At 40.9% G+C, this 20690-nt stretch overlaps 1 protein-coding gene across 2 annotated transcripts in view; it reads left to right on the plus strand.

Annotated features, from left to right (window-relative positions):
• LOC137628726 (DBH-like monooxygenase protein 1) overlaps nucleotides 1-20690 on the plus strand; it is a 76691-nt gene that overhangs the window by 25932 nt on the left and 30069 nt on the right. For both annotated transcript variants that reach the window (XM_068359899.1, XM_068359898.1), the window contains exons 6-13: nucleotides 6-176; nucleotides 923-1009; nucleotides 9099-9291; nucleotides 11195-11299; nucleotides 13656-13816; nucleotides 13949-14066; nucleotides 15278-15402; nucleotides 19330-19478. In XM_068359899.1, coding sequence (XP_068216000.1) covers nucleotides 6-176; nucleotides 923-1009; nucleotides 9099-9291; nucleotides 11195-11299; nucleotides 13656-13816; nucleotides 13949-14066; nucleotides 15278-15402; nucleotides 19330-19478 — 1109 coding nt within the window. The remainder of the gene's footprint in view (nucleotides 1-5; nucleotides 177-922; nucleotides 1010-9098; nucleotides 9292-11194; nucleotides 11300-13655; nucleotides 13817-13948; nucleotides 14067-15277; nucleotides 15403-19329; nucleotides 19479-20690) is intronic.

The raw sequence follows: 20690 nt of genomic DNA on the forward strand, positions 1-20690 counted from the left end.
TTCAGGATGACACTGTGCGTATCATTTGGGCATACAACTACATGGACCCAGAGGGTGAGATGGACATGATGATTCACCACAAAAGGGGAACAAAAAGTATGTACCTGAACGAATCACCTTTCACAATGCGCGAGCTTCCGGATGATGTCAAGACTTTTGATGTCGTGGCCAATAATGTGAGTGGGAGATGAGTTTACTAAAAGAATGAGGAATTAAAAAACTGTATTTCCATGGAACAAGATACTGAATTTACTAAAAGAATGAGGAAATGAAAAACAGTATTTCCATGGAACAAGATACTGAATTTACTAAAAGAATGAGGAAATGGAAAACAGTATTTCCATGGAACAAGATACTGAATTTACTAAAAGAATGAGGAAATGAAAAACAGTATTTCCATGGAACAAGATACTGAATTTACTAAAAGAATGAGGAAATGGAAAACAGTATTTCCATGGAACAAGATACTGAATTTACTAAAAGAATGAGGAAATGAAAAACAGTATTTCCATGGAACAAGATACTGAATTTACTAAAAGAATGAGGAAATGAAAAAGATAATTTCCATGGAACAAGATACTGTTCTGAATTTGAATATATCATAGAATTGAGGGCCCTTCAAAGCAGCATGTTTGTATACGATAGAAAAAAAGATATAGCTTATTAGATATTGAGCATTACAGTGATGAGTATTAAGACAATTTCCAGTTTTACAGAGTAATCACTGCATCTGTCAACACCCAGGGACGTCCATTAATATCAGAGGCCTTGACAGTCATACATACATACATACATACATACATACATATACCAAGGCACTTCCCCCAATTTTGGGGGGTAGCCAACAAAACAAATGACATAGAAATGTTTGAATAGGATTTTCTTTTATAAAAATAACATATACAATCATTTCAAATTCCAGGCAAGACTTCCAAATACCATCGACACTATTTATTGGTGCAAGATTTACAAAATTCCATCCGTAGAAAGGAAGGCTCAAATCATTGGGGTGAGTATCACATAAAGCAATATTATTCATTCTATCATGCTTTTACCATTGTAACTAATGCAAAATTTTTGAAGAAAAAAAAATACCGTACATTAAACCAAGAATGCAGTGGTGTGTATCTTTTATATTTTGTTTAATGAGATTTATATTTTTGAACATAACTGTCATATCCAGAATTTATCTTTATAAATGATCATAGTCTTCTTTATCTCTTCTGTTGCCTGCAGTGTTGCTTTTCTGGGGAGTTGTAGGTAGTATGGTAGGTTCTTTTGAAGTATCTCTTTGACCGAATACTAGATTTCTCTATTTCTACTTTTCATCAATTCCTTTAGCTTGTTCCCACCTAGCTGTCTAGCTACACTTTCCTCTTTTTCCAGTTTTCCAGTTTTAAAGTCCGTCTTGCCAGTCGTATGAATCTAGTTAGAACCAATATAACATTGTAATAATAGTAATAATAAGGATGATAATAATACTGTAATTGTGAAAATTCGTCAGTTTTGTGGGCTAATTGGGTTTGGGTTGTTGATGGTTATACTAAGGTGATAGGTGTTTTATTTTGATATTTAGTATTTACTTTGTTACAATAATAAACTGGATATCTGTGAAAATCTATGGGAACAACATTACATATTTCACCATTTGTAACCGCCGTACATAGAAATGAGCAAAATAATGTAATACAGTCTAGAGGATAATAATAACACTATTAATAAAATCTAATGATAGTCATGAATGTTAATAATGTTTTCCACTTTTGATTATTTTTATTTTATTTTAGTATACATACAGGTATGTTAAGGTATGATACTGAGGCAAGGATACAGTCATCATCAGAAATGCAGTAATGCTAAATCATTCGCTGGGAGAAATTACGTTCTGTTCTCAATTCCTTCCTAATCATCCATTAATCAATATATGTAATGTGCATTCCAACTATATGACTACTTTCCATTTTGCTTTTCTGAGTGTGGATGATGTTATAACATTTGAGTACTTTAATCACAATATAGATTCTTGTAGTTGCACCATGCAAGCTTCATTTTTAAATGTACATACATACATACATATACCAAGGCACTTTCCCCAATTTTGTGGGGTAGCCAACATCAGACAAATAAAAAGAAAGGGGACCTGTCCTCTCTACGCTCCTCCCAGCCTGACGAGGGACTCAACTGAGTTCGGCTGGTACTGCTAGGGTGTCACAGCCCAACCTCCCACATTATCCACCACAGATGAAGCTTCATAATGCTGAATCCCCTACTGCTGCTACCTCCGCGGTCATCTAAGGCATCGGAGGCAGCAGCAGGGCCTACCGGAACTGCGTCACAATCGCTCGCTATTCATTCCTATTTCTAGCACGCTCTCTTGCCTCTCTCACATCTATCCTCCTATCATCCAGAGCTTTCTTTTAAATGTAATAAAAAAATTTTTCAATATTAAACTTACCCGATAATCATGTAGCTGTCAACTCCGTTGCCCGACAGAATTCTACGGGAGGGATACGCCAGCTATCACTATACTAGAAGGGGGTGTACTCACAAGCGCCACCTGTGGCCAGGTACTACAGTACTTGTTGTTGTCGCCACCTCACTTTTTCCTCTGTCGTGCTTCCGGCTAGACGTTCTTGGATACGCTTATGATTTTGGAGTATTGTTCACGGTTTGGTGAAGTATTTCTCTAAATTTGCAGCTATTCGCTATACTGGAAACTTCTATGTTAGCTTAGCTAGCGTTTGGAATTAATTTAATTTTTATGGTGACGAAGAGAGTATGAACTCTCTTTCACCTTTAAATGGCCGACCCTTCCCTTAGACGGAAGTGTTGGTGTCTAAGAGAGTATAGACTCTCTTTCTTAGTTTTGTTATAGATTTATTTTATATCTCTCCGCCTTTTATAGGCCTCTTCGATTAACTTACTTTTATTATAAACTTATTAAAATTAATTTTTATATTTGTTTATATTCGACCTTTCCTAATAGTAGGCGGTCTTTTCTTGGTACCGAAGTTAATTAACATTGAGCCCGTCATTTCGGTTTTACCTGTTAACATATTATGCTATTTTAATGTCTTTGAAAGAATTTCTTTGATAGTCTCGTACTGTTTTCAAAGTTGAACTAACGTTTTGTTTTGTCTCTGCAGTTGTTGACGTTCAGAACGTTCAACTTGCGCTCTATCGTTACGATAGAGAAAGAATTTTCACGGTGTCACGTTGCAGTAAGAGTAACCGTGTCTAGCGTTTTGTTCATTCTTTCTTAACTTAATGGTTTTAATTCTAATAAAGGAACTTTTCATTTTGGGAAATATTTCAGTTTTTTCCTTTAACAATAATATGTTTTAACGATATATATGATTGGGCTCTTCTCTCAGGTTCTAAGTCAAGAGAGAGAGAGAGAGAGAGAGAGATAGAGACGGAGGGAGAAAGAGGAGGATAAACGTTTCATTCAAGCGAGTAACGTTGTTATCGTTTTTGCTCTTCTCCCTAGTCTCTTTAGGGGAAGAAGGTAAACGTTTCTAGAGTGATCTAGTGTTTAGTCTCTTTCCAGCCACTGAATTATTTATCTTTCATTAGATTTTTCTGTTACATTGTAATTCTGTTTTCGCAATTACTAACTTTTGAGAAAGGATAGAATTGCGTGTTTCAGGTACAAACCACTTAAAGTTTCGAGTTCAGTGAAATAAGTGCAAACAGAAAATCAAAGTGATAAGTGATTAGCGCAAAGTGTGTCAGTGTTGTGCGTGAGGGTACTTCTGTGCGTGCCAGTCGTCCTCCCAGTCCGGGACCTCTTGCAAGCTCCCAAGCCCAGGGGAGAAGCAATGTCGAAGGGCAAAAGGGTTCGGCAGGCCTTGATCGGCGCACAGAAGTATCCTCGGTGGTTGCGGGCGTGTCTTACAGAGACCGTCACTCCCACCCGCAGACGATTGAGCCCTTATTTTGCTCGTCTGCAGAAGAAATTTCGGGGAGAAAACGCTGGTCTCAGGTCTCAAGACCTCTTAAACGTAAAGTCCAGACCTATGCCAGACGTACGAAGTTAGAGTTCAACAACCCGGATGCAGTCATTGGGTTAGCTCTGACTCGCCGCAGTCATCAGTTGAATGCACTCCGCCTAAGAGGAGTAAGGTTCTGCCGCAACAGATCTCTGCTGTTAAGGCTTTACCTCAGCAGACCTTAGTGTCTGCCGACCCCGAGTTGACTCTACTGCAGTCCATGCAGTCACAACTTACGGTCTTGATGCGTGAGTGTCAGGCTGAGAAGGTTGCGCCTCCTCCTGCGCTCGCTCCGCCTGACCGCAGTACTGCCTGCCAGGCGTACGATGTTGAGCCACGTTCTGAGTTTACTGTTTCCAGTGGTGTGCAGCTCCCTCCGCCTTCCTTAAGGCAACCTCAGCAATGGGAACAGGAGGCTTATACCTCTCTTCCTCCGCTTCCACTTGCTGTTCCACCAGTGAGGCAACACTCGCTTGAGGTACAACAACCTCTCCCATCCATGAGTCAGTCTCCTCAGCTCTCGCTGCAGCGAGCTCAACCCTCCTCAAGGCAAGCACCTCAACACCTTAGCCTTGCGCCTCAGGAGCCTCAACTTGCGAGACATTTACTGCGTTCTGCGCAGCCACTACCTCATCGCTCTCAGCTCACACCGCAGGAACCTCAACTCGTTCCTCAGGAACTTGCTACTGCGCATCCGCCAACCACTCAGCAAGCGCAACCCTTGAGTTCAGCCACTCATGCCAGGAGTCAGCCTCCTCCACCCATGCGCCTACCTTCTGCTACTTCTTTTGATCAGCCTTTGCAGACTGAGCCTCAGGTGTTCCCTCAACAGAGTCTTGAAGAGGAAACCACAACTATTGTTGTTCCAGCTCGTTCTGACTCTGCTGTTCAGCATACCTTACCTCCATTTTCAAACATTATGATAATGGAGGTTATTTGTATTACTTATTTAAAAATATATTTGTATTCCTTGCAATATATTTTTAACAAATCGCAAAATATGGCAAAAATCATGAGTTATGAATGTAAGGTAATATTATGTTGATATTAAACCCCTTGCAAGCATGCATGTAGTAATGCAGTGTTGCCAACAGGGCGAGTTTCCCTTTCCGGAGGTGAAGTAGATTATAGTACATTTAGTGTAGCTTAATTCTACGATTATCATGCCGGCTATCAAATTCATCAACAAAACAGTCTAATCAATTCCCTCGGCACGTGCACTTTCAATGGACGGTAATGCGATATTACTCACTCTAGCACTGGTCATGGAATTTCTGAGAAATGTTACACGCCATGCAACACGCTCTGCTTACCTTACAGCATGTTCTACATACAGCATGCTCTGCATACAGCATGCTCTGCTTACAGCATGCTCTGCATACAACAGGCTCTGCATACCTTACCGCGTGCTTCTCAGTCACACATCTTTGGTTGTTGCCAACTCACTAGACTGTCAAGCAGTTTCTTAACGTTGCCATCTAGTCTGCTGCGTTTGCACAGTGTAACCCTCACTGAGAGAACTTAGCTTTTCTCGGATATGGTCCCTGTAGATGAGAAAGTGCTTTTCTCCCTCCTTCTGATATTCCCTTGAGGACTCTGTCATTTGGAGAGGAGCCTTTAGCTGCGTAGCCTCCTATGGACTTTTATTTAAGCATAACATGCTTCCAGGGAAGGTAATGGTCCCACTTCAGTCGCTAATCCCGTCTGTTACCACACCTGCTCCCATAGTCCTTGAGCTGTGTTGCAAGACATGCAGTCCAAACTTAGTCCTTGTTAGAGGATTTTTTGTTTACGGAGTCAGTGTGTCACTGGGAAGACGTTCAACAACCAGCAGGAGTGACTTGTTGTGACGCAGTACGGCAACCTCAGCAACCCGATAAGGAGTTGTCTGTACGACCCAGACAGTCTAGACAGCTTCGGGTTGTCACTGTACTTCCTCGCTTCCCCATGGTTGACAGTTCACAGACTGTGCAGCAGTACCATGATCTTGTGTCCGGCTCCGTCAGACGACTGGCTTTTAAGAGCTCCCACAAGTCGTCGCTGTCTGGAGATTCTCAATGGACTATGGATCTGACCAAGGAACTGGGCCTCCTGGTCAATTTTGAGGAGTCTCAGCTCGTCCCATCCCAGACCATTGTCTCCCTGGGTATGGATCTTCAGAGTCGAGCTTTTCGGGCTTTTCCGTCGGCCCCAAGGATCTTCCAAGCCGTAGAATGCATCCAGAGCATGCTGAGAAGGAACCGATGCTCAGTCAGGTAGTGGATGAGTCTAACAGGGACACTTTCATCGCTGGCCCTGTTCATCGTGTTAGGGAGACTCCACCTCCCCCCCCTTCAGTATCATCTAGCTGCTCACTGGATAAAGGACATGACGCTAGAGACGGTCTCAGTTCCTGTTTCCGAAGAGAGAAGGTTTTCTCTCGCGTGGTGTAAGAACAGCTTTCTTCTCAAGGAAGTCTACCTTTGGCTGTTCAGAAACCCGACCGCCGTCTCCTCTCGGACGCATCAGACACGGGCTGGGGTGCGACTTTGGACGGATAAGAATGCTCGGGAACATGGAATCAGGAGCAAAGGACACTTCACATCAATTGCAAGGAGTTGTTGGCGGTTATTCTGGCCTTGATAAACTTCAAGTCCTTCCAGCTTAACAAAGTGGTGGAGGTGGACTCTGACAACACCACAGCCCTGGCTTACATCTTCAAGCAGGGAGGGACTCTTTCGTGGAAGTTGTTCTAGATCGCAAGGGACCTCCTCATCTGGTCTAAAGATCGAAAGCTCACGCTGGTAACGAGGTTCATTCAGGGCGGTATGAATGTCATGGCAGATCACCTCAGCCGCAAGGGTCAGATCATCCCCACAGAGTGGACCCTTCACAAGAATGTTTGCAGCAGACTTTGGGCCCTGTGGGGTCAGCCAACCATAGATCTGTTCGCTACCTCGATAACCTAGAGACTCCTGTTGTATTGTTCTCCGATTCCAGACCCAGCAGCAGTTCACGTGGATGCTTTTCTGCTGGGTTGGTTCCATCTCGACCTGTATGCATTCCCGCCGTTCAAGATTGTCAACAGGGTACTTCAGAAGTTCTCCTCTCGCAAGGGACACGGCTGACGTTGGTTGGCTCCGCTCTGGCCCGCGAGAGAATGGTTCTTAGAGGTACTGCAATGGCTGGTCAACATTCCCAGGACTCTTCCTCTAGGAGTGAACCTTCTACGTCTACCTCACGTAAAGAAGGTACACCCAATCCTCCACGCTCTTCGTCTGACTGCCTTCAGACTTTCGAAAGACTCTCAAGAGCTAGGGACTTTTCGAAGGAGGCAGCCAGAGCGATTGCCAAAGCAAGGAGAACATCCACTCTCGGAATCTATCAGTCTCAAGGGGAAGTCTTCCGTAGCTGGTACAAGACCAATGCAGTTTCCTCAACCAGTACCACTGTAACCCAGATTGCTGACTTCCTGTTATATCTAAGGAAAGTAAGATCCCTTTCAGCTCCTACGATCAAGGGTTACAGAAGTATGTTGGCAGCGGTTTTCCGCCACAGAGGCTTGGATCTTTCCACCAACAAAGATCTACAGGACCTCCCTAGGTCTTTTGAGACCTCAAAGGAACGTCGGTTGTCCACTCCAGGCTGGAATCTAGACGTGGTCCTAAGGTTCCTTATGCCATCAAGATTTGAACCTCTCCAATCAGCCTCTTTTTAGGACCTCACGTTAAAAACTCTTTTCCTCGTGTGCTTGACAACAGCTAAAAGAGTAAGTGAGATCCACGCCTTCAGCAGGATCATTGTTTTCACATCTGAAACGGCTACATGTTCCTTGCAGCTCGGTTTTTGCTAAACGAGCTTCCTTCACGTCCTTGGCCTAAGTCGTTCGAGATCCCAAGCCTGTCCAACTTGGTGGGGAATGAACTGGAGAGAGTACTTTGCCCAGTTAGAGCTCTTAGGTACTTTCTAAAAAGGTCTTAACCTTTACGAGGACTATCAGAAGCCTTATAGTGTGCTATCAAGAAACCTTCTTTTCCAAGTTCTAAGAACTCAGTTTCTTACTATTCAGGCTTCTGATTAGAGAAACACATTCTCATCTGAAGGAAGAAGACCTTGCTTTGCTGAAGGTAAGGACACATGAAGTGGGAGCTGTGGCTACTTCTGTGGCCTTCAAACAGAGCCATTCTCTGCAGAGTGTTATGGATGCAACCTATTGGAGAAGCAAGTCAGTGTTCGCATCATTCTATCTCAAAGATGTCCAGTCTCTTTACGAGTACTGCTACACCCTGGGACCATTCGTAGCAACGAATGCAGTAGTAGGCGAGGGCTCAGCCACTACATTCCCATAATCCCATAACCTTTTAACCTTTCTCTTGAATACTTTTTATGGGTTGTACGGTCGGCTAAGAAGCCTTCCACATCCTTGTTGATTTGGCGGGTGGTCAATTCTTTCTTGAGAAGCGCCGAGGTTAAAGGTTGTGATGAGGTCCTTTAGTATGGGTTGCAGCCCTTGATACTTTAGCACCTTTGAGTTGATTCAGCCTTCCAAGAGGAACGCTGCGCTCAGTAAGGAAGACGATCTTATTAAAGGCAGAGTAACGGTTCAAGTCGACTTCCTTACCAGGTACTTATTATTTCATTGTTATTGTGGATAACTGATTATATGAAATACGGGATACTTAGCTATCCTTTAGTCTTGTACATTGGTTTTTCACCCACCCCCCTGGGTGTGAATCAGCTACATGATTATCGGGTAAGTTTAATATTGAAAAATGTTATTTTCATTAGTAAAATAAATTTTTGAATATACTTACCCGATAATCATGATTTAATTGACCCACCCTTCCTCCCCATAGAGAACCAGTGGACCGAGGAAAAAGTGAGGTGGCGACAACAACAAGTACTGTAGTACCTGGCCACAGGTGGCGCTTGTGAGTACACCCCCTTCTAGTATAGTGATAGCTGGCGTATCCCTCCCGTAGAATTCTGTCGGGCAACGGAGTTGACAGCTACATGATTATCGGGTAAGTATATTCAAAAATTTATTTTACTAATGAAAATAACATTTTTCTTATCCTGAACTTTTTTGTTATAAACACTATCTAATTGAATGTATTTCATCACCAGTTTGTTCCACTGATACAAAAGGAGAATATCGAACATGTTCATCATATGGTCCTGTATGAATGCCATTTACCTGATTCTGAGATCATGGCATCCTTCCTGGATATTGATGGAGCCCAGTGTCACACCAAAAATATGCCTCCCTCGTGGAAGTACTGTTCCATTCCACTTATAGCCTGGGCAATTGGTTCTGAAGGTAATCATGTCACTTTATTTCTTTAAAAGAAGTGTAAATATTGTAACTGAATGCTGTAATGTATACAATAGATATACATATAATGAATCAGATTTATGCTAGATACAGTGCTACCAACACCTAATAACTCGAAGGCCATCTAGTTTCCAGGTTAAGATTTCAGGAGCCAGTTGTTCCAGCGACTAAAACTATAATTAAATATGCTTCTTCTAGAAAACCAACTAGCGCCTAGTACATGTTATATATATTTTGTTAAGCATGAAGTTTGTATATGCAAAGAATAAGTTGGAAAGAAACAAAATGTGTGGACAATCTGTGGCTTGCAGAAATTGTCAAATCTGGGCCTGTGCACCTTTCTATTGTTTGCCCTGAATAGATGGGTTATAAAATCAAGTTAAGGGTTTCTACAAACAGCGGCATGAATCTGGTGCCTCCATTTTTCTTTATAGTATTAGGATTTCAAATGGTGTTCTGTCCAAAAATGTCCTGTCTTATAGAAGGTTTGATCAGGGAGGCTTACAGGGTTTTGCATCTAAATCTGATAATGACTTGAATATTAATAGTTCATATTAGAAATGCAGCTACAGGTTAATGTTTGTCAGTATTTCTTTAGAGAGGGTTTTAGCAGTACCTCAGTGGCGTACCAAGTTGTTACTCGCCTACCATTATCTGAAAAGAAACCTGGTTTATTTATCAAAATTGTCAGGCTTGAGGTGCTGTAGGAGCTGCTAGTGATGAAGTCAAATAAAAGTTTGTTTATTTATTGAGTAAATTTCAATTAGTTTTTAGTATTTGGATTAAATTTTTCATTTGGAACACAGTGTTGGAAAATTATATAAATAAATGATTATGTAATACATAAATAAGCCTTTATAAGAATCTAGGGAATGAAGTCATTGCTAACTTTAAGAATAGATTCTGGGGAATCAAGGTATCACAAACTTTAGTTTGAAGTTGTTAGTTACTAAGATACTAGACTAAGAAATTATTCGAGGGTATTGAAGTAGTAGGTTGTTTTAGGTCCGTTAATGGCCCATCTTTCCTTCACTGGCCCATCTCCATCATAATGAGGGAATGAGCAATATGAATACCAGGGAAGGTTCATAGAACTAAATGGAATTTTGATGGTAAAAATTTATTTGTATACATTCCTGTTTATATATATGGCCACCCCTTTACCCACAGATTAGTGATGAAAAGAGGGGATGGGATTTGTTTTGACGTCGAGACTGAAGGAGAAAGAATAGTGTCTTACCCACTCCATGGTTATTTCTATTAGCTGCTATATTGTCTCAATTCTGGCCTTGAGGCATAAGCCTATTGAGAGAAAAGATAACTGGAATTATTTAGTTTTTTTTTTGTGGCAAATGTTGAAAAGCTATTTTGGGATATCACATATACTGCAATGCAATTTTCCATATGGGGTACTCAAGGTTTCTATGCTGATGCCATGGCCAAGGTTATTGTTGGTGTTGATGTTAATCAAAAAGTACGAATTTAATGCAAAGATGAGAGGCATTATGCAAACCAAACTGTTGCTGCTCAATTGAAAACTCTGCCACTGTAAGAAGTGTCTTTGAATCCTCCATTCTTATGTGATGACAACACATTTAAAGAAGAACAAAAAATACTAGAGAAAATCAAGAGTTTCACATTCTGTAGCAATGCAATGCGTTTTAACCCTAACAGCTAACTGTAGGAATATATTAACCATTGGATTACTGTATTTTCATGTACTGTGTATAACCTATTTGCATATACTTTATAATCTAAATTTTCATTATGTAATATATATATATATATAAGATTTTTTTCTGTACAGTTATTACTGTATTATGTCTTTATACATTTATAATAATGAAAACTCTTTACCACTGTAGTGAACATTTATCATAATTCTCAGGCGAGATGTATCCAGAACATGTTGGTTTTCCCATTGGAGAGGAACATGGAGGATTCACGTATTTTATGATGGAGATACATTACGATAATCCCAACCTAAGGCAGGGTAAGGAAGCTTTTCTGTTGTGTTGTCTTTCTTTCAAAATATAAAATTGATCTGAGCAAATGAATAAAGACTGGTGTAAGACAGTAGACAGTATCAGCTGTGGGCTAGTGTCTGTCTTCCATCCTTACTTACAATCAAAACATCATACAATTCACTCTTACACCGAAGTTTCTGTAAGCTTTCAGAAGTGTTGACATCACATTGAAGGGACAGCATGTAAAGTATTGCACTTTACTTAACCCTTTTACCCCCAGGTTCTTTGGAAATTTCCAACCCTTAACCCCCAAGGGGTTATTTTTTTCCCAGCACATTTTGCAGTATATTTTTTTTTAAATTGCTCTAACAGCCTTAATTTTGGTCATAGAGAGGTCAGGTTGGTCTCATTCTCTTGGAAAATGCCTGAATTTTTTCAAATAATTATAAGAAATATGAAAAAAAAATTATAGCATTTTTTTGCTAGGACGTACCGGTACGTCCATGGGGGTAAAGGGATGGGTTTTGTGAAACGTACCAGTACATCCTTTGGGGGTAAAAGGGTTAATACAACACCTCATTACAGTTTTTTCCTTGATTGCAGGACACTAACATATCATAAGCTAATTCTTTTCCTTCATCTCACTCATATAACAACACAGTAGCTTACTTCTAGTTAAAAGGCAAGATAATATGAATACAGAGCAGCATCACAGACTACTACACACTGATAACAGACAATAATCCACATTCATAATGTTTTGCGATACATTGGATACCAGGGACGGATGTACTCACTCTTTTCTATATACTGTACATACAGTACTCTGAAGAATAAACTTCCCTTATACTCCCTACTGAGTGTAGGGGGCTGCTGTCAATATCTGTAAGTAAGATAATAATGGATCAAAGCATTTTTATGGCATAGCTGGTGCCTCTGTATCGGCCCATCCCTTTGACGAAGGAATTAGCTAAATGGAAGACAGCCTGTGAATAGTGGTTTTCACGCGCCTTTGCTTTATACACGACACCCACAAGGTGCTCGCGCGAGGGTAGTAACCTCTGCATTCCATGCTTTTATCTTTCTCTGGTATAATTGGAAGGTTTTATCAGAAAAGTGTATATTAGAAGGACCCTTTTCACCGGCCGCCACAGGTCGACCCAGAAATAACAGTATGTTTTATAAGATACAATCCACTAAGCTTTCTTAGATACAAAACACTATTTTATTCCAGCATGATTAAATTAAAAGTGATATAATTGGCTTGGTCATATACTTATAAAACCTAAGCAGGTTTTTGTTCTCAAAGTATTGTGCAATTGCTTTGGATAAAAATTTCCAGCCCTTCTTGTAGGGGAAATTTTATTAACACTTAAATCCATCTGTGATAAAAGGCAGACCTTTCAGAATACTTTAATAATCCTAAACAACTTGAAACCTGTCGAGCTTGTATCGGACTGTGGATCTCATCATACCAAAGGAAATACATTTTATAGATAGCACACATGAGCTAATTTTGTACACTGAGAATGTATTCACATATTTGATGTGGCGAACTGTGTGTGAATGTTTAGATTAAAAACAATATCCAGTATAAATTTTTTGAACTGAAGGTGAAAAAGAAAATCATGTTGAAATATATATCTACATTTTTGTATCCTCAAATATTTGAAGAGTTGAAAATTTTCAGGAATATCCAGGTTTTATATTTAAACGAATAAACTCTTTTCTCAAACCTTATGAGCTTACAGGTTTAAGTCGGTGAACTGGTTAAACTACCGAATTGTTGTTCTGAAACGAACTCTAATGACCCTGTTTGTCAGGTCGAGGAGGCAGTGTTTTCCATGTCTTTCATGGCTAAGGTTAAATCCTGGTGCATTATAATCTCTTATCTTTTTCAAAATAATGTTTGCTTTGATGATTGTAATGCTTAACAAAATATAGCTTAAACCAGAGAAATAGTTTTCAATTTTTATTTAGTAGAAAATTGGTTGAGCACGTAAGATAGAATAGCAAGGTGGCATGTGTTCCTTTATTGATTATGTAAAACAGTGAAGTTCAGTATAAGGCTTGCTATATTGAGAACCCATGCTCTTAATAGACCAACATAATATAACATGAATATTGTACAGTATTTGAATATTTGGATGTTATATTCTATATATACTTTATAGCAAAACTATCCAAGTGATAAAAGGTAATTGTAATGCAACTGCACTTAGTATTATGACTGCAAATAATTCATCACTGGATAAGAAAATTACTGCTTGGAATTTCAGCTACAATAAGCAGTAATTAACAATAACATAATTCGTTTTTCATGGGAAAAGGTTCTTCACAAGAACTAGTATATATACTGTACTGTGCTGAAACATTTTACAGATGTTGTGGATAATTCCGGGCTGAGGGTGTTTTACACTGAAAAAGTACGCAAGTACGATGCGGGCAACGTTGCTCTGGGCCATAATGTGTCTCCTACCTTGATTGTCCCCCCAGGACAAAAATGGCTCACTGTTGGTCATTGTGCTAGTGAATGCACTGAGGTAAGTACTGTACTATATATTACTAATGGTACATAAGCATCACTGCATTATTGAATGATAGAGTTCTTGATATCTTACAAACGGAAATTTTGTTCAAGATTCTGATCAGTGCTTAATGATTTTTGCCAACAGTTTTTGCCTCCAGGAGGTTTGAATGTATTCCATGGAATGTTGCATTCCCACCTCCTTGGAAGCTCCTTGAGACTGCGCCATATTCGGAATGGTGTGGAACTTCCCAGAATTCTGGAAGGTAGGGATAAGATTCCTTTGTTGAGCTTTGACTACCAACACCTCAAGACTTGGCATTTTGTCGTTGGTGGATATGACCCATAAGTTGGTCCTCACTAGATGTTTTAAAGTAAACTTATTTCCTTGATCTCTATTTCTCCCTTCTTCATCCCTCTAGGTAGTCCCTCTGTAGTAAATATAAGTGAGGATTTGAATAGGCATTAGATGACTCGCAGAATGTAGAAGGGAAAGTGGAGATTGGGTGTTGTGTCTCCTTACATGTAGAATTCTAGTAGCTGATGTGGTCTACATGTCATAAGAATTATATCAAACTTTGCTTCTATTGTTGGTTCTGATCTTGACTGACCAATGACCCTTTAGCCTCAATTATAAATTATATCTAGTAACTTGTCTTAGGACCAACACCTCAAGTTACAGAATGATGTTTGTCACGTGTAGGTCCCCTTGGTGGGTGAGTCTGGCCTAGAATAATTAACAGTTTTTATTTCTCTTTGATAACTGTTCTTCAAATGTTGACTAATGCACAAGTATAGACTTGCCTAAGATCGTTCTTCGAGACTCAAAACACAAAATAGAATTATAAGAAACATTAGATCCGTATGAGAGGAAGGTAAACTTAGGAAATTTCAAAATTCATCCAACTTTAACCTGTTTTGGGGTTTTAAATTGAAAATTGGTCGTTTCTAATATTTAAAACACATCAGAGTAACAGCAATTATTGCTATAATGTTTTTTGCATTTACTAAGGGTGTGTTTATTAAAGGGAAAGAAAATGGGGCTACTTTTCAAATTTGAAAATTTTTTGGGGGGTAAATATCATTTAAACCAAGCTTCTGGAGAAGAAGCAATATGGTCATTAGGTGTGTATAGAAACAAGAGATTTTATCATCAAAATTCTGTTATTAATTTTCCCACAAAAGTTCCGCTTATATTTTGAATTTTGAATTTATAAGGATATAGTAAGTAAAACAACATTTGCAATAACATAATCTTTGCATTACCAGTATTTCATAAGATAACTGTTGCTGTAAAAGCCAGCCTATAAATATATGGTTTTGTAATTTATTACTCATCTTACACAATAGGCATGAGATGAATTCATTAAAATTTGCCCTTGTTTTATCTAATAATTGTCTTATATGCAGAAATCTACAATATATACAGTATTTTCTATTAGTGAACAGGGAGATAATTTGATTTCACATTTTCCAGATAAGACATATGACTTCAATTTCCAACAAAATCGTGTTTTGAAGAATGAAGTGAACATCCTGCCAGGTGACCACATCATTATGGAATGTGGTTATGACTCTACCAAACTCAAAACACCCACTTACGTAAGTACTGTATTACTTCTCATTTCAAGTTAGGCCATCTTTTGACAAAATGTGATACAGTAATTATGAATAGAGTATTGTTCCGTGAATAGAATACAGTACAAACCTATGCTATTTATAGGGGTATTACTTTCGGCGAAGCTGAAAGGACGAGCCATTAGAATTTACCGAGGGTTAACTACTCATCCCGCTTGTTAATGGGTGGGTAAGGGGGGTAGCTAGCTACCCCCTTCACTCACACACCTGTAACTGTGCTTCACTTTGCTTTTGGCTCGGATGGAGAACGGTTGTTGCCGCTCTTTCTTTGCAATTTTGGACTGCCATTAATCTTTTCCTGCTTTATCTTTTCAGTGTTTATGTGTGTTGGCTTCTTCCTGTGGCCATGTGTACCTGCCCTAGCCCTGAGTGTCCGCACCTGCAATATCTTTATGTTCGCCAAGGGCATGACTCCTCAGCCTTTGCCTGGTCTGCAGGGGCCAACGGTGTGATGAGTCAAGTGTAATGAGTGTCGGGAGTGGTTTGCCTCCCAGGTGGAAAGGTTTGGGTGATGGCATAAAAAGAATTCTAAGCAGGACTCTTCTCCTTCGAAGGTTACTTCGAAGCAGAAGAAACCCAAGGCTTCTTCTTCCACTTCCTGACCTTCCTTTGAAGCTCCTGTTTGTTCGGTCTCCTCCGGAGGACCATCGAGCAGTAGCGCAGGCCGCTTAACTCGGTCCTCGAGAGATGATGTCACTTCCCCTAGCGAAGCAGCCCTACCTCTACCTCCCGGGAGTCCATATCACTTTTTCGTGTTTCAGGTTTAGCTGCAGCTGCAGCTGCTGCACCGAGGTGCTGGTTTGCAATGTTCGTCAACTTTGGAGGTAGATCCTTTGGCCCTCGTTGACGTTGTGGTGTTGAAGGACTCTTCTGCTGCCTTGCCGGCTGATGTTCCTGCTTCTTCTGCTGCTGAAGACTGTATTTCCATCCTTGCTGACCATCCTTCAGGGGGGAGATCAAAATCTAGGCTTGTCTCTCCTGCGAGTGTTTCTCCTTTCCGAGGGAGTTCACTAATAGAGACTACTCTTCGGATGACTGCTGCTGCTGTTGGAGGCCCAGGGATCATCTAGTCTGCATAGGACTAGAGGAACGGTCGGATCTCCGATGATGGCTGGTAAATCCGAATCTCTGCAAAGGGGTCAATATTCTCATTCCTCCCCTGGAGTTGATGCTCTTTTCAGATGCATCAATAAAGGGTTGGGGTCCCACATGCTGCACCACTACATCTCCGGCCAATGGTCCGAATCAGAAAGGTACCAGCACATAAATCTCTTTGAGGTGAGGGCAGCCTTCCTGGCCCTCAAACAGTTCCACCAGGTCCTGGCGGGGCACTCCGTGGTATTGATGAGCGACAATACCACGGTAGTAGCTTATCTGAACAAACAAGGCAGTACCTTTTTGCAGCAGGTATGCCATCTTGCAGTAGAGATACATAGATGGGCAGAAGACAACTCGGTGACCCTATCAGCTCGCTTCATTCCAGGCAAGCGGAATGTGCTGGCAGACAAGCTGAGCAGAGCGACTCAGATAGTTGTCTTTGTGGGGTTCCTCGACTGTGGATCTGTTTGCAACGGCCCTGAACTTCAGGCTCCCGTTATACTGCTACCCATTCCCGAATCCTTAAGCTCTTTGGCAAGATGCTTTCTAAGAACGGTGGATAAACCTGGACGCTTACGCGTTTCCCCCCGTTCTATCTGATGAGAAAAGGCCTCAACCAGGTACGATCAAGCAACAACTTGCAAAGGACTCTGATAGCTCCGCTATGACATCATGCAGAGTGGTTCCTGGACCTTCTGCAACTCCACAGAGATTTCGAGGGAACTCCCTCTACAGCATGACCTACTCAAGCAACCAAACATGACCTGCTCAAGCAACCATATGCCAACATCTACCACAGAACCGTATCTTCGCTTCGGCGTCACGCATGACTGTCCAACACCTCCTCACACAGGGAGGTTTTTCGCAACTTATAATGGCTAGATACCTCAGAGGGATCCAGAGAGGCAGTCTAGCAGGCAAAGTGGTCAGTTTTCTGCGGTTGGTGTTGTGGAAGGGGTATCTCTCCCCTCGATGCCACTGTTCCAACTATAGGGGAGTTCCTTGTATACCTTCTGGGAGAAATGCTTCTCTCAGTCTTGGCAGTCATAGGCTACCGGTCAGCCTTGAGTTTCGACTTTAGACCTAAATGAGTAGATATTTCCTCCTCATTGGAACTTTCTTTGCTCATTTGTTGTTAAGAGCTTACTTGTCCCCAGTCAGAGCTTAGACCTTCTCCTTGAAATGTGGTTTGAGTCCTTTGGTCTCTGAAGGGCCCCCCTTATGAACCATTACGCTAGGCTTCCGATCGCCACCTCACGTGGAAGACGATGTTCCTGCTTGCTTTGGCCTCAGCCAAAAGAGTCGGTGAACTGCATGGTCTATCTGCTGACATCTCCCACTCCACTCCAGTAATCCTCAGTTACATCCCTGAGTTCGTTGCTAAGACTCAAAATCCGGGTGTGCTGGACTCCAGGTTCGGCCCATTCTGGATAGAGAGTCTTTGTTCTGTAACTGAAGATCCAGACCAACTGTTATTATGTCCAGTAAGGAGTCTGTGGTGTTACTTGAAAAGAACAGCGGCAGCTCGCCCCCCATGTGCAAGCCCTTTTTGTTAGCACAGGGAAGGTCAAGAGGAGGGTCACTAGGAATACTATTTCCTCTTGGATCATAAAAGTGATTGAGAGAGCTCTCTATCCAGACCTTCCTCTGTCCAAATGACCCAGAGCTCATGACATCAGGGGCATTGCAATGTCCCTGGCGTTTAAGAAAAACTTCTCTGTGGTGCAGGTACTGCAAGTGGACACGTGAAAGCGTCAAACGACCTTCACTGCCCACTACCTGCTAGACATATCCCACAGGAACATGGAGACCTTATCCAGTGGTTCTGTGGTGGCCGCACAACAAGTGGTCTAAAGCCTCAAGCTCCTTGATGGACAAGTAGCAGGGGGTTGAGGGCTGAGGTTACCCAGGTTAGTCTGGGGGAATGAGAAAGATTGACTGGCTCCTTCCTTCCTTTCACCTTCTTCCCCTCCGGGGGGAAAATAACAACTCAAGACCTCAGCACAGCTGACCTCACCTCTTTGCAGGTAAGATTCATTTCCCTTGTGCATCCTGAGTATTTTTATGTAATACTTTGTTACGTCCTCAATGCCTCTTGAGGGAGGGTATTGGGTAAGTCTTAGAAGAGGTATTGGCTAAGTCTTAGAACTCTAGGCTTGTACCTGAGTTTCTATGTAAAGACAAGCCACTAGTCTCTGTCACACGCAAGCTTCTGCAGGCCGCTATCAGTGTGTTACCCTGTATCGGCACTTGATTTTTGCGATGGTAGGGTTCCTACTACTTCGATCTCAGATCGAAATAGAGAGAACCCCGGGTCATAGCCATGGCCAGTTGGTGGGACTTCCTCCCTCCTAAGAGTAAGTCACCCCTATAAATAGCGAAGGGTTTGTATTTGCGTTGGAAAATATAACAACTTTGGAGATGATTTGTATTTTTCCTAGTATACAAACCTGGAGCTATTTATACAAATTTGCCCAACACCCTGTTCCCCAAGAAGTCCTGCCAGAAAGCAAAAGTGGTTACTCAGCCGACTGGTGTGAGTGAGCGGGGTAACCGGTCTACCCCACCCTCCACCTACTAACTAGCAAATGGGGTTAGTTATCCCTCACTAAAATTGTCTTGGCTAGTCTTCACCATCGCTGAAAAGTAATACTGTACCCCTATAAAGAGCTCCAGGTTTGTATGCTAGGAAATATACAAATTATCACCAAATTTGTTATTTTGATAATACAATAACAAGAATGATGAAACATGAGCCTTTAAAAGTAATGATTATGTATTATAAATTTACAGGGTGGATTAACTACGAATGAAGAAATGTGTTTAGGCTTCCTGGCTTACTACCCTCGAATTGATTTTATGTTTTGTGGATCAAACCCACCCATGAAGAACATCTATGAAAGCGTTGGTTTTGAGGAAATCTACAGTATGGATGACTGGAGGTTAGTTCTGTATAATCTCTATTGATTTATTCAAGGGTAGCACTTGACTTTAGCTCATTTTCTTAGAATAAATTTTTTTAACAGCAAAATACTAACCTCTAATATTTTATATCAAGTATATAATTAATAATGCTACAAATTTGAGCTCCTTCATCCAGACTTCATGATTGTATTTCCTTTCCTTCATGAACTGTTGTAGTTAAGATGTAAAGCGAATTTGTTGAAGCCAAAGTATGTATTTTGAAAAATGTATTTAAATCCTTTACTTTAATTAAATCAAGAAACCCTTTCTTTAAAAGATTTGGACATAACTTTAGTTTATATTAAAGTCATTGAACAAACTTTCACCTGAAACTCAAGACTCATAGGAGAGAGAGAGAGAGAGAGAGAGAGAGAGAGAGAGAGAGAGAGAGAGAGAGAGAGAGAGAGAGAGAGAGAGAGAGATTTCTTTTATAAGTCATTTCTATATATTACACATGCTCTATTTTCCATCAGCATTACATATTACATATCAAATATTACTTAAGCATATTATATGAATGTTCTTCTTTTAATAATTTCAGTATTATTACTGTATTAGATTGACTATACAAAAGGTTTATCACCGAATATTTTACATGCGTTATCTTTAAAGTTGGGCTGTTCTGCTTTACACATTGGGTTTGAAAACATTGGCCTGCGAGGTTTTACTGCAAAACCGCGATTAGAGGATTTTTTTTATATTATGACCAACTCCGGAAAAATAGAACCCGCGAATAAGGTAGGCCGAGTGTATGGTATTTAGCTTCCTTTGTTGATATCAAGACAGCGAGTCTTCATTTGTAGGCAGTAAATTTGACTTACCTGTCCGCTTGCTTTCCACAACGAGACTTCCACAGTTCGGTCTAGTGGTCATAGTGTTTCATTCAGTAAGGGATCTGAATGTTCTGAGAGAGGCAAGATCTTGGAGAGCCTCGATTTCCTTTTTTACATTTTGTCCTGTTTTGAAACCTTTATCTTCCCTTCCCACATTCTTAGTGGCTATCTTAGACATCTAGATTATGAAGCAGAACACTGAGTTGGTAGTCTAGACTCTAGATCCTCTTGCTAAAGGAAGCTCCCTTAATCATCCTTTTTCATTTGTTAATCGCATTTCACGTTGTAGGATTCTCTGAGTTATTTGATGATGATGATGTTGGTGATGTTTGCATTACGTTTCCGATGGCAGTGACG

Source organism: Palaemon carinicauda, chromosome 36 (genome assembly GCF_036898095.1).
Source record: "Palaemon carinicauda isolate YSFRI2023 chromosome 36, ASM3689809v2, whole genome shotgun sequence".
In the NCBI taxonomy this organism is placed as follows: domain Eukaryota; kingdom Metazoa; phylum Arthropoda; class Malacostraca; order Decapoda; family Palaemonidae; genus Palaemon; species Palaemon carinicauda.